General features: G+C 34.7%; 1 protein-coding gene across 4 annotated transcripts in view; it reads right to left on the bottom strand.

Moving 5' to 3' along the window:
- RHBDD1 (rhomboid domain containing 1) overlaps positions 1-14,821 on the bottom strand; it is a 35,915-nt gene that overhangs the window by 4,514 nt on the left and 16,580 nt on the right. For all 4 annotated transcript variants that reach the window (XM_068691590.1, XM_068691588.1, XM_068691587.1 and 1 more), the window contains exons 5-6: positions 13,902-13,961; positions 10,534-10,656 (exon numbers count right to left, since the gene is read on the bottom strand). In XM_068691590.1, the coding sequence (XP_068547691.1) occupies positions 10,534-10,656; positions 13,902-13,961 (183 nt within the window). The remainder of the gene's footprint in view (positions 1-10,533; positions 10,657-13,901; positions 13,962-14,821) is intronic.

Raw genomic sequence — 14,821 nt, 5'->3', positions numbered from 1 at the left:
AAGTCAGGAAGAAAAGTAGCATACAATGAGACCAGATTCAACTGGATTGTTAGAAGAGCAGGTCAGGTCAATGCTGACCACACGGTTTCTTCTAAGACAGATGATAGCAGTGAGAAATGTAAAACCTTCCCTCCAGAAGGGCTGAGAGCCTGTTCTGGGTAACACAAATACCTTAATGCCTTCATATGTGAACTTAATTATTTATTTTAATCATGCCTCAGAGCCTAATCTTTGCTGTATTCATATCCTCCAGACAGACCTTTTAAAGTAACAGAAGTTGTTAGCAGCACACACTTAGAGACCAGACTGTCAGTCAGTGCCTTGGGGTAGCTTCCTCTAGCTACTGCATAGATACTACAGGAGAGATGATATAAAACAATCTCACTGCATTCTCCAATGATCTAATAAGTCTCAAGATGTTTAATCTACTAAACAAGGAGACATGCATTAAGCAAAATAGTCGATACACAAATTCAAACGTATCTTTCATTCCCAAGTATTGAACAGGAGTTGCTAACCAACTCAAGAGGAACCTTGACCTATTCTAGATATGCTACTTAATCTACCTTAGGTTAAGACAGAAAGATATCTATTTCTCTTTAGAGCAATAAGGAAAACATAGATTAACTTCAGCTACAAGAAGAATTTCAGGTAGATTGCATATTCAGCATAATCAAATAGAAGTCTTCAGCTGCAAATAGGAAGTTACTGCTTTACTCATTTCTTCAGTGTTTCAAGCATCCACAGTACAACCTCAAAAAAAAGTTGAAGACCTTACATTATTCCATGCAGATTCTTGCCTTCTGGTTCATTAGTGCATATCCACTAGTGTTTATGTGTATTTTCCAATTCATTCTTTTGAATGATACTAAGACATTCGTCACTTTATAAAATTACTTCAGTGACTTATTTTGCTATTCACATGACCTGTATTTTATTCTCCTGAGCTGTTTTTCCAGTAAGTTGCACAAATCAAGTAATGAACAATGTTAAAGAATTAAAGGAAGTAAAGCCCTAAAAATGAGGTCTAAGACAGGAGTACAGCACGAACAAAATAAATCATACAAAGAGTCTGACAAAAATCAAATTCAAAGGTCTGAACGTTTCTTCTGGCAAAAAGGAATAAACACAAGTAAAATTTCATCACCCTTACACATTTGCTTAGAATCAGGAAGTTACTCAGGTTCTGTCCTCAGCAGTGTAAGACAACAGGCCTGTTCTTGGAAAGCATTTCTGTGATGCTATGGAACTTGGTTCAACGCTTCTGAATTGTAAAGCTCACGGGGAATTTCTGGTCATTTCTGTACCAAACCCACAATTTAAATTTACTTTTGTTTTAACAGAGCCGATGTGAAACTATTAATCCTTAATACAATCTGTATTTTTTATCCATTAAAAACTAAAATAGCAACAGTTAGGAAACACACATACTGCCACAGGTAAACCAGAGAGGTACAGATATCCTAAAAGCAGAAGACATTGCCAGGCTCTGATCTAACATACTATTTTTTTTTGTTCAACTCATGCTGTGTAAAAGATTTTGCATTTCTGTTTGTTTAGCTAAGGAAATAAAAGTAGACATTGAAAAGGCAATCTTCATTTTTACCTTCAAATAACTGAAAATGAAGACAGTGCTACATAATGAGAGTTTTACTATCTCAAAAATCCTGAATACCAACAGGAACAGAAATAATTCTGGCAAATTCTTTAATTACATGCAGAAACTCCTTTCTTTAATAAGGCAAATAGGCTTGTATTTCTGTTTAAAACGGTTAAAAATCTCCAGAAATCTAACTGGATACGTTTTTTCAACTAGATTCTATTTTTCAACCAAACATTGCTTCACATAAGGTTGATTTTTAAAAGTACTAAATAAATGCATTATTCTTCCTTTATGTATCATGTCATAGTAACATAGCAAAAACTGCCTAGCTGAACACTTAAGCTGTGTGATCAATTGGATAAATACAGGCAAAGAGTCCCAAGTAATGCTCACCTGAACCACCATTTCTCCCTCTTGAAAAACACATCGAAAGATTAAAACTTTATCAGGTTCATCAAACACAGATGCCAGCCACACCTCTCCATGTACGACATGGTATGAATGGTGCTACACAGCCGCTGCTGGGTTACCAAAGAACTGGACAAGTGCAGGCTTCACACTCACTGCCACCTTACAACACTTTGCCTGGGAACCACATCCAAAACATGTAACTGAGGTGATTCTAATTAATCCTTTCCAGAATGGATCGGTTCTCTCTGTACTTAAGCTTGCTAAATATAACTGAATTCATTAGCAAAAAAACCTGCTTGAGCTAATGACAGTAAGACTTTCTGATCACATCCAGCCAGCTTTCAGGGCCAGCTGAGCTGCTTGCTCATTGATGTCTACACAACTGCACATACCACATTAAAGATGTGGTACAGAAGTGTCCCATATATTCCTTTTAAGCATAATTGTAAAACCTACCTGCACACTGACAACAGCAGGGAACATATGTAATTATTATGTATGTATAAAATCATTATATATATATTTTAATGCAAGCTACAGACTATCAGTAGAAAAAAAATAAAAAAGTATAGAAGGGACACAACACAGTTGGCCTTAGGACCCTAAGGATGTAGATGTGACTTTGGCCAACGAGACACAGCATGGAGATTTATAGTTTTCTTGAAACTACTAGAATATGGTAATTTATTTAGTCAGACATCGAGAAAAGGTCCAGAACATTATTTTTAAGTCTCAATAAACAAAGTGCAAGTTATACCCAGTCTATAAAATTAATCCAGTGATAAAACAACAAGAGAAAAAATAGTAAATCAATGGGTAAATCCAACGTTAGGATTATTCACTGACCTTAGTCTGGAGCTGCTTTTAACTGTAAATTAAATTTGTTATATATAGTTACATGTTATATAAATAAATGTTATATATTTATATATTATATATATTTAAAGTCACATTTGAAAAAAAAAAAAAAGCTTTGTCTTTCTTTTAGGGCATTTCTGCATGCCTAACAAAGACACAACAAAGCAATTCTAAACAATATCCATTTTCCAATGCCAAGACCAAGAAACCCAGATGAATGGAAACACCAATGCAGACTGAAGCCACTCCACAGCAACTACCACTTTCTCCAACGTGGAAGAGTGTTTTTTTGTAGCCCACACACAGCTTCTTCTAATTATGCCCACAGCTGTTACGCAGAACTGCTTGTTCTCCAGCAAGGTGACCCTGCCAAACCCACTGTGGAAGGAACAACATTTGTTCCTTTACAAAAACATCCAAGTTACTAAGAAAAAAAAATGTCGAGAGACCACTGAAGTCGATATAAAAACTCCCACTTGTATCACTGTGTCTTGGGTCAAAGCACCAAGAACAGAGTTACTCCATATGCAGACCATGCATTTATAAATAGATGCAGCATGAATGTAAGCAAAACATTGCTAACTACGATTGAAGATTTAACTATTTCTTTATTGTTTTCTTGCTATTTTTACTTTTCTTTGGCAGTTGACACTTTTGCATGAAGAAAAGCATCCAAAAGAAAGCTGTATTGGTGATACTTTCCAAAATGTTCTTGCAAACTTAGGAAGTCAGAGAAAAAAGCAGCATTCTGTATAGCTTTCAGCATGAAGTTCTAAATGTATCACTATCATATACTTTTTTTAATGCAAATAACATTAATGGTTATTGAGACATACGATAAAATCTTTTGTATCGATAATCAGAACGTAGGAACTACTGTGTCACTGTGACTTGTTGCTAAAAGACCAAAGGAAGTTAACCCTTCAAGGCAAGGTTTCCAGAAATACAGGATATAGTACCAAGCATTTGATGGAAGGAATGAAACGTGCTGCACAGCAAAATGAATACCATCATCTCCAGGTATTAAATACTGAGTATAGTAAACTCACCACAGTGCTACATCCAGGGCAAACTAGAGAAAAGCAAATACCAGGGCAAAACTTGGAGCAGAACAGCCTTGAAAGGCATACTGTATTAGGGTATGAAACACAATCTAAAGTTATGTTCTAAACTATTGAGGTGTACTAGCATCACAATGCTTCAATAATCTATTTATTTTTTCCCCACTTTCATAAGTGCAAACGCTTCATCATTCAAGTAGGATAAGTCCTACTTTTAACTTACTGGCATCTTTTTAATCCCCTGAATACACAACTCAAGAGTACTGCACCCAAGCAAGCCCCAAACCTGAGGCAATCCTGTACGAACAACTAGGCAGAACTTTTTCAGGAAAGACAGAATACAAATTGTTCCCAATCCCATTCATCTGCATCGACAACTTTATAATTGGACTTCGCATCAAGAAGTTTCTGGTAATGATCACTTAACAGAACACAGCTCTGCTCTTCCAGTTCACTAAGCTGTTGAACTAACGAGTTCATGTGTGTAAACAGATTTCAGAACAGAACCACTTCCCTGCTTTCCAGAACGATTTGTCAAGAACGGTAACTCATGGGTGCCAAATGGTCACGGGTCTATGGTTCACACCACGCCTGTTGGGAAAGGCTTAGTGGTGCTGCTTCTTACATATCTGGTAAGCATTTATCTCCACTACCAAGAGAATCAGAACTTTTATTCTCAAAAATATTTTTTTTGTTGTTTTGTTTTAATACTACGCATCACTACTCTTCTTTCAGAAATTGAGCTCTGTTGCTGGAAAATTCTAGCTATGATTCTTGCTACAATTCTATTGCTAGAAAAAGAGCGACAGTATTAGCTTTTCACTGGGAGATCCTGCTAAAGAACTCCCTAATTTATTAGTTTCCAGTGCAATTTCATCACTTACTAAGAGATTCTAATTTGTTTAAAATACAAGTGCAGCACATGAAACAGAAAATTAAATGGGACAAGGGTCCCTTCAAGGAATGAGATATTCCTGAGACAAACCAAATACTTCCCTTGTGACAGACTTGTATCTGAAACTTGGTATCTATCTACTTAACTATGGGAGTCCGAGAAGCAGAAGTAATACTGCAAATGAAACTGGAATGCTGTCTGAATACAACTACCCAAGACAAAAATCAAGCAGTCTGCAGTTTTGAAAAAAATGACAGGATTTTGCTTATCTGCGTCTCATAAATACTGAAAGAGAACTGCTCGATGAAATCAGGAAGATATTTTAATCAGCGGTTATCAATTATGAACATTTCTACTCCTACGCATGTTGGTTGGGATTTTTATTTATTTTTAACTTAAATGATATTTATCTTTTAGATTATATATTAACAAGGAAATAAGAAAGCTCCAATGGTAAACTTGCTTATTAGCCTCAGGAAAATTTTGAAGTTCAAAAATGTTCGGAAACCAGGAGTCCGTAAGTATTTATAACAGACTTCTGGCTACTGTGGTCTGCTACTAACACCAAGCACACACCAAAACTTTACGTGAAAATGCTGAATATCTACCAATTAAACTTCCTGGAAATTTGCCTGAACAAGGTGCTAGCAATCAGGATCTTAGACCACATATGCAATGTTATAAAAAGTTATTTCCAAAGATATTTAGAGCAGGAACTTCACTTGAAGGAGAGAGCTTTTCTCCCAGAACATGTTTCTGGGTACTTGAGACCAACTAAAAGAAAAGTTGGCCTTTCAGAATCAGATGCCAATCATTACACGTGACTTTATGAAAGGTACTTTAATCTGATATCATGCACTGCGTATCGAAGCATATAATTTACGACATTTCTACAGAAAACCATTTCAATGCAATGACTGGCATTCCTACCGTAGCAAAAGGGGAAAGACAACCCTGCTTGGAGAGAAATGGAATCATACAGCATTTCTGTTTCATACTACTCACAATCTTCAATGGATTTAGCAAGCTTCATAGCCTAAATAGAACAAAGAATCCCAGTCTCAATAAAAGAAAGCAGAAATGGGAAGTAAAGTTAAAGTCAGAGAACTGCTAAGCCAGATGACTAAATATTTCATAACCACATTGCAGATGTACCTATGATTAGTACATACTGGGACATCTAAACATTTCTTTTTTTCCTTTAATTTAAATCAGATTAGAATTAAAGAAATGCATATTTGCACTGAAACCTATGAGGACTTTCTATATACACATATTTCACTTTAACCACAAAATACAAAAACTACATGCTTAAAAACTTTATTCTTAAGAGAAAAATGCTTTTGTGCAGAGACACAAGCACGCAGGGGGATTCTTAACATTATTGAGACTGAAAGACATAAACTTAGAATTCCGGCTCAAAAAAAAAACCCCACCACCCACCACCACAAAAATCCCCATCCCACACTAATCCAGATATTTCTTCTGAGCAAAAGAGCAAGGAAAAAACAGATAAGAACAAGAGAGATGGTATACCGGGGTTACCATATACAGCTGCTAATATGAGGATTAAACCAAAAAAAAAAAAAAGTAAAGCCATATATTTTTAATTTCATAGTGAAACCATATAATTTAAATATCATAAATAAATGTTAATTAAAACAATAATTGTCCTTATCTGACTTAACTGAAGGAGAAGTTATTTTAATTTGTGAGTAATATGAAATTACTTTATGAGAATCAGAATGAAAATAAAAAGTAAACTAATGCTGTTTACATTGGTTCTTGTTTGACAATATCTAAAACTAGTGATAGAAAGAATATAGAAGTTCTTTTTAGTAAATGAGCATAGGTCATTATGACAATTTGACAGACTGCCAAAACCAGTGCCTACATAAATCTCACATAAACAGCCCTAGCAATTACTTTTTCTTGCATTAGATACCTATTACTATTATTAAAGAATTTCTCAGGATAGGGCACCAAAATAAAATTGCAGTTCTGGAATGTGTGAATGCAGATTAAGTAGGAAGACAGTACCTTTATGCTGAGTTTAGATAAATTCATGTATGGGATTATATAAAAATAATTACTTAGATTAAACTTGTTGCCTGTCTTAATACAAATTAGTTTTCAGTTGTGGACAACGACTGATACCAGGAAATTCTGGACTATGCCGCTGAGCATCTTAAAAGCTCAGCGGGATATAAACACAGCAGTTTGTAAGACTGGATCAACATTCCAAACCTAATGGTACATTTTGTGGCCTAAAACCCCTAATAAATACATTTGTCTAAGAAAAAAAATATGTTTATTTTCAGCAAAGCTACAGAGCAAGTGCGATAGTATAAATTTCCGTATCTTTTTGTTTCCAACTGTGAAAGACTGCCTTGAATTTTGGTTCTGGTACCTGTTTTTACATCCATTTAGCTGCCTGTTTCAAATTATGCTAGGCAATTTTTAGTCATGTTAAGTACCTGTTTCATCCATACAACTGCAAGCTACAGCAAATGCCATGCTTCATGGAAAAACACGTCCTGCTCAAAGGACAGTACTCACTCAAGCTTTGTTTTTCAGACTGACACGGGAGAATACCCTATTTGCTCATTAGCACAATACATTTCGTTTCATCCTTTCTGTCACTCTGAAGCAGGTATGATCAATTACAAACTCTATGCTACTTTCTTTTGGAAATAAGATGTGCCCATAGGTAACTTTAACCTTTGAGTAGCTTGTTTTATGAAATATTTTTCAAAGTTGAGCTCTGAAGTCTTACTTTTCCAAACTAAAGTACTGTGACAAACAGGAAAAGCCGCAAAATTAAAGCACTGCTGTGAAACCATAATAAAAATACCACCTATATAAATTTAATTGCACCAAACTATATTGGAAACAACAATATATTTCCCACTTCGCTTATCCATGAGGTTTAACAACTTTAACTAGCACTGAAAACAGACACAAGCATAGACATAAGAAATGCTGTTGTCTCAAACCGAAGTTAAAAATGTGACTTGGTATGCCAGTTATCTGCTAGCGAGACATACTTAGCTAGAGAGGCTATTTGAACTCTTTCTCGGGTTTCAAAGGGCATTCTCCAAGTAAGATTTTCAACTATAAGAGGAAATGTATTCTATCTTTGTCCAAATACAGCACAGTACTTCAAAAAGCAAACAGAAACAAACACTTACCTATAGTGATGTAGGTTATTTAAGGCTACAGACAGAAAGCTGCAGGTGTTCCATACTGATGGATGACAGACTAAAATGTATGCTGTCCAGTTTTATTATCATAATCTTGTCATTGGTATTACAAACTGACTTCATTTTATGGCATTGAAAATAAAAGCATTTTCTTTTATTGTAATACCAACTCCTACATGCACATATTTTCTATAGAGAGCTAAGAATTTGACATCTTTGTCAAAGATGTCTTGAGATTTGAGTAATAATTTATGTTTTTTCCTTCTGCAGTGTGACTTAAGGCCTCAAAAGAATATCAAATGGCTTTAAAACTACACCTAAAATCATCATTCATCCAAAGACATGAGGCATCCATTAGATGCCTAGGCTCCAATGACTTAAAAGCCGTCGGCACTCAGCTGTTACAGACAAAGCTCACAAGAGCAGTAATCTTATACAGAGTGTTTTGAAAAACAAGTAAACAAAAAAAAACAACACAGTTTTACTGTGTTCATAGTATAAAAACACAAACAAACAGATACAAACAAGGTTCATGCTCTTGCAAGACAACACATCCCAAAACACTTAAAAGCTTTGAAAGATTTTTCTCAAAATCGATCTGTAAAAAATAATGTAAAACATCAAGTAAAAATGTCAGTAAAGTAAAAAATGTCCCTTCCATTAAAGCTCACTTTAGACCCAGTCCTTCCCAAAACCTTATTTAGGACAAATGTATATAGGACAAAATATTGATATTACCTGTTGTGGTGGTTTTGTTGGTTTTCGTTTTGTTTTAAAACGTCTAAAACAGCATGAACAATATCTGATTTGCCAACTTTTGCCAGCAGACCAGACAGACTCATACATTATTAATTTGCTTGAAAGCTAAGACCCTCACCAGCTTCTAAGTTTTTCGGAAAAGTTTGATTTAAAAGGAACTGCTCAGATTATCATCATTTCTAAAACTTCTTACACTATTGATTTTGCTGCAGAAAATAGTTTTTTGTTTGAAAAACAGTTTTTTTGTTTGTTTTTTGTTTTTAAGTTTATAGTTTCACAATATTTATGGACAGTTAGAAGCCTAAGTATGTAACACCATGACAAAAACCACTTTTTTAAAAACTAGTTTTCCCAAAAAACTGCACTTCAGCCTCAAAAGTGACTTCTCACAATAGATATAAAGCAAAAAGCTGTATTTACATTAAAAAACACGTTAATCAATTTTTCAAACTGAAGAAACCTTTTCATACACAACATTGCCTCATCTGCTGCCTTTTTAAAATTATCTTCCAGATAACACATCCTTCATAATATATATGATCACAGACGGTGTGAAAGAAAGTGATGACGACGTGTCAAGATATTTACTTTCATATTTTGCCTGATATTTCTAACAGCCATAAACCAGTGATGTAAATTATTTTTCCGAGCAAAGATTAATGAATAGTGCATCGTGTTTTAACAGTTGCAGCGACAAGTATGAGTTTCTGTTATCTTTTTCCTAATTAAGGCTTCCTTGCACCCAGGAAGTTAGAATAACAAGACTATGAACAAAAGAAGAAAAATTACATTGATAAGTGGCAGTCAGGTTATTTTTATTAAGATTTAATGTTAGAGCTTCATCAAATTTAAAAGAAACCTTTCAGCTTTGTTAACTTAAGGAGAACATAAAGCCTTTGGTTGAAGTCATATATTGACATACAATATACAGGATTAAAGAGCAGTATTTGATATTAAAAATCTCAATACCAGACAACATATGTAGTAATTTATGTCCTTTGTATAATCACTTATTAAAATGTTGCAAAACTACTAACGCATCAGGTTTAACATTTACATTAATATACTGTTAGCCTAGTATATTTTCGCTCAAGTTTTCAGAATGAGAAATATATTGTTCTAAGATTTTTTTCTCTTGACTTTACTTGCATTATAGAAAAATAAAGTATATCCCAGTTAATATATTTTATACCAATTCAACTAATAACTTGCAATTAAAAACAAATACTATATTTATTCCTAAACTGCTTTTATTTTTTCTTTTGGTCTTTCCACTAGCCAGCACAAACTTTCTTTAGAGTGAAAGAGGAAAATGTGAGGAGTAAGACATCAGTACATTTCTCCTCAAATACAAATAAAAAGCAAAAAATACACAAAAAGTTTAAATATTGGCAGCATCGATTCCTCTGTTATACTACTCCCTACTACTCTTTAGAATGTGAGGGGTTTATTTGGCACAGTAACTTAATTTACTTTGGTTTTGTTTGTTATAAAAGCAGTTCTTTTACTCCAGAAGCAGCAGGTAAATCAAACAGTAAGCAATTTTTAATAAATGCAGTTACACTAAGAATGGTACTCCATCCTCACACGTCATTCTCTGAAAATTCTACCAGAAAACTTTTGTCCATTTCTGAATGGATGTCAAAAGACTGGAAATAAATCATGAACAATACATCTTCCCTGTGTTCCTCCCACCTCAATATGAATCATAATTTGATATATGAAACACAATAGAAGCCTTACCTCTTTCATTAAGACTGTTTAGCACTGCTCTTTCAAGCTGTTCTTCCTCTGTAAGCCCACCCGTATAATCATAGTAGTTCCTTGGTGTTGTGTATTGATACTCTGGATATCTATAATAATAATCTGTAAAATGAAAAGGAAAATAAACTGATGATATTCAGTGGAAGGGGAGGAAGCCAGACATCATCTTTGTTATCTTTCTTCCACAAATTTGTTTAATTCGGGAGAGAAAAAAAATAGGATTTTTATGATATGCTATGAATCAAAATATATTTTTGTAATTTGCAAAGCCAGACTACAGTAACAGGAGAACAATAATAACAAGCAAGATGCATCAAACACCTCCATCTTTTATCAGTTATAAATAAGTAACATACAACTACCATTATTTTAAATTTCAAACAAATTGAAAGATGTTTTTCATCATCTCCTTTTAACATTTAAATGTCATTACTAGGACACCTTATCTATGTCACTGAAACAGCAACCACACCACCGGTTTGCTTCAGGCTTTTTTCCACCTGTGTCTCGTTTCACCCTAGTGGCCATAAACAGTATGTACCACTGTCATCCTAAATTCAAGTAATGTTTGAAACTAGAATACACATGGATGAAGACTGCATTTTTTGTAGGAAAATATGCAATTGGTTTGTGCTACGTCTGCTCTAACCAAACTAACAAAACCCAAACACACTGCAGATCTCATCTAATGCCACAGCCACTGTACGTTGCCTCTGCTAATGACCACCAAGCATTTCTGACCACTTACAAAGTCTGTCAAAACAAGCATGAACAAGCCATCATCCACCCAAATCCTTTTGGGATTTAAAAGAAAAGAAAACAACTTGGCAAGAGACTTGAACGAGAATCTCTTCCTTTAACACAACCTAAACCTGAACACAGAAAATCTCTGCTGAGTTAAATTAAGAGGAGAAGTGTCATTTCTATTCCTCTTTCGTATTATCAGTATATAAAACTTTGGATATTTAACTTCTCTTCTAGACATCTGGACAGTAGATTTTGAAGAATCAAAGTACAGAAACACGGCCAGTTTCTCCAAGTGATAGAAAACTTATACAAGATTTTCCAAATGAAAAAAATAATGAAGATATTTGTGTGACAAGTACAGCATGCCATTCTTTTTATCTTCAGATTAACACAAGATTATTATTGATCTTGATATCTCAATAGTTATATAGATTTAATGTATAGCTTTCCTGTGGAGTTTCTGTGATTAATACCAAGCACACACTACAAAGTGAGGGCATACATAATTTTATATCCGTGTGTGTGTATGGATGCAAATGCACATTATACATGGGCACACAAAAAAGTAATTTTACCCATTTAAAAATTTTTCCTTTTTGGAACATACAACAACTAACATTGGCAGAAATTTTCATACAACTGCAGTGAAGACTTGGTATTATCATCCTTTAACTTGAACTTCTGCCATTTCTCAAGCTATTTGCTATTCCTCTGGCTAGAAAGAGATAGATACATAATTTCAAATCTGTATGAATTAGTCATATTGTTAACAACCTTTAAAAGCCTTTCAGTCATACTGGCTATATTTAAGAGACAGTTCTGCAGAAAAAAATAAAATCAACTGCAGGATACCTTTTAGCTGATATAGATACATATTCCAGATGAGATCCTTATATATTCCTCTCATTCCCCTCTGCATTATGCTTATCTGAAGGAACGTTGGTTTAGCTACAAATCTATTTTCTGAAGGCTTCAAAACAGCATGCATGAAGACTATAAAAATCATGGTGCTATCTGATGAAAAAGGATGTCATTAAGTTTGCTCTATTGTAAATTTTGTGTGTGATGTTTTACATTGTCATCAAGATGTAAGTGCTGACAAAGCTGCAATCTTTTATTTTACAAAGAGAAACAATTTAGTAATATTGAAGTGTTAAAGGTGTTCCTATTAATCAAAATAAGCGTCCCTATACTTTATTCATGAACTGCATTTAGAGAAAACCTAATTCAGTCACCAAACGCTAAATGTGTTAAAAATCACACTTGAAATCTTCATTTTCCTTGTAAAGCTGTTTCTCTGTACCGTTTTATAAAATCTGTTATTATCTATTTATTATTTAGTTAATTGGTATTTGAAGTCAGAAAGTAATAAATCACCAATACCAGAAAATGAAAAATTAATCAAGGTAAGAATATACTGCACATGCATAATTAGCATACAATTCTAGAAAGTTTTCTTAATTCACAGACAGCAAAATCCATTACTATATCATACAAAAAGCAAAAGGTTAACCCTTCCATGAAGACTCCTATGAATAGGTGAAAGAAAATTATGATACATATTTAATACGTTCATTCCCTGTGTATATATACATCTTTTATAATTACAATTATAAATCAATTCAGAGTATTGAATTTACTACAAAAAATGATTTACATCTAAAGCCAAGCATGCAAGATAGGATAATTTGTGTTAACCCTGCTCCCTTTCATCCACACCAACCCAAAGCAACACCATGGTTTCTTTGGGGACTGCCCTAGACACGCAACACAAAACAAGTTTATTTTTCATCAGTGTACCAGATCTTTTTCTCTGGTGCTGTGTCATTATTAATCATTCTAAATATACTACATGAAATATCTTCACTTCTCCATGATTAGAGAGACCTGGAAAAGAAGTAAAGGGCAGTTTGGAATCTGCTCCTATTCCACAAAAGTTGTCTTTGACACCCACCCACACGCTGAGCAGCTGGTGTTTATAGAGTGGATGCAACAGATTACAGAGTTTAAATGTCAAGTGCAAATTCTTATTCTCATTAGCAAATCAAATTCCTTTTTCTGATACAATTTCTTAATTTCCACATACTACTGTATTGGCATACTGAAGGAAGATTTGGTTGTTACAAACGTGGAACAGAGCAATGCAACAGAACAGTAACTGCAGCTCAGCAAACATCTGTAACTGGCCCGAGACTGCCAGCTGGAAACAGGTAGCTCACACTCCCTTTGTGGTCTAGATCCTAGAAAGGAATAGGTAAGTTTGCCAAATCAGGGCAGATCTACCAATGTTTAAAAGGATGCTTCTGGTAGACAATTTCCTCCTTGCTGCAGGCTCTGTGAAAAGGATGGTATTGGCCCAGGGTAGCATTTTATGAAGTCATACCCTTAATTTAAGGCTTAAAGATTCTTGTATAAAACACATCCAACATGGTTCCCCAAGTAGGAAAAGACAAGGCCAGAAAAATTGTTTTTAATTAGCAAGTGCACAAATAGGCAGAATACTTGGTAGGTTTTCTATTACTAGCAAAAATGATATCCATATTTGTAAAGCTGAAAATGAGCTGAAATAAGCTTTTAGGAAAGTGGGTGACAGCATTTACCTGAATAACCTGAGTAGTAGTCTCTTGGCCTGTCAGGATCAGTGAATGAAGTAACAGCACCTAAATATAAGAATAATGCATGCTCTATTAGAATAAAATAATCATAGTCTCTCTTTAAAACACAGAATCAAATTTAAGCAACATAGCCAAGTAGACTAGAAAAATGCAAACCAACCTATGTTCTCCAGAACTTATAATGAATAATTTTTGCACTGTGATTGTACAGTGGTAAAAATGGGTTAATGCACAGAGACCTTAGAATTGGAAGAACACTGCATTGTTTGTGCTCTGCTGACAAAAATCACCTGTTTAATGGAAAATCCCTTCTTCCACTCTTTAGTCACACAGCAACCTTCACAGAAGCAGGATCTCCACAGCATGTGTCACTAAGAGTACCATGGCTCTTATCCCGGAATCACAGAACAATTCTGTTTGGAAGGGACCTCAGGAGGCCCAAAGCCCACTCAAAGCAGGGTCAGCTATGATATCGGACCAGTTTATTTAGTCAGGGTTTTAATTCTGCCAGGTCTTGAAAACATCCAAGGATGGAGACTGCAGAATTTCCCTCTGCAACCTAATCCAATGCTCAACAGTCCTAATGGTCATGATGCCACAGAACGAGAAAATATTAACTTTTAAGTAAGTGAGTTTACTCAAGTAGGGTAGGAACTCTGATGCTTCGGTCTTTATTTTTCCAGGCTAACACCAAAATGGGATAAAACCTCCCATGAGAATGCAAACATCTGACCAAGTAATTTTTCACTGTACAAACACCACATCCATGGTCAACTTAATGGCACAGTCATAAATAAGGTGCCCAACTTATTAAGTAATCGGACAAAAAGTATTCTGACAACCACGCCCAGCACAACTGTCGTAACAGGGCTTAGGTTTCTAATTAACACACTGAAGTTTAAGGG

This window comes from Anas acuta, chromosome 9 (assembly GCF_963932015.1).
Source record: "Anas acuta chromosome 9, bAnaAcu1.1, whole genome shotgun sequence".
Lineage (NCBI taxonomy): Eukaryota > Metazoa > Chordata > Aves > Anseriformes > Anatidae > Anas > Anas acuta.
The sequence above is the reverse complement of the archived record's forward strand: the minus strand, read 5'-3'. Positions and strand labels throughout refer to the sequence as shown.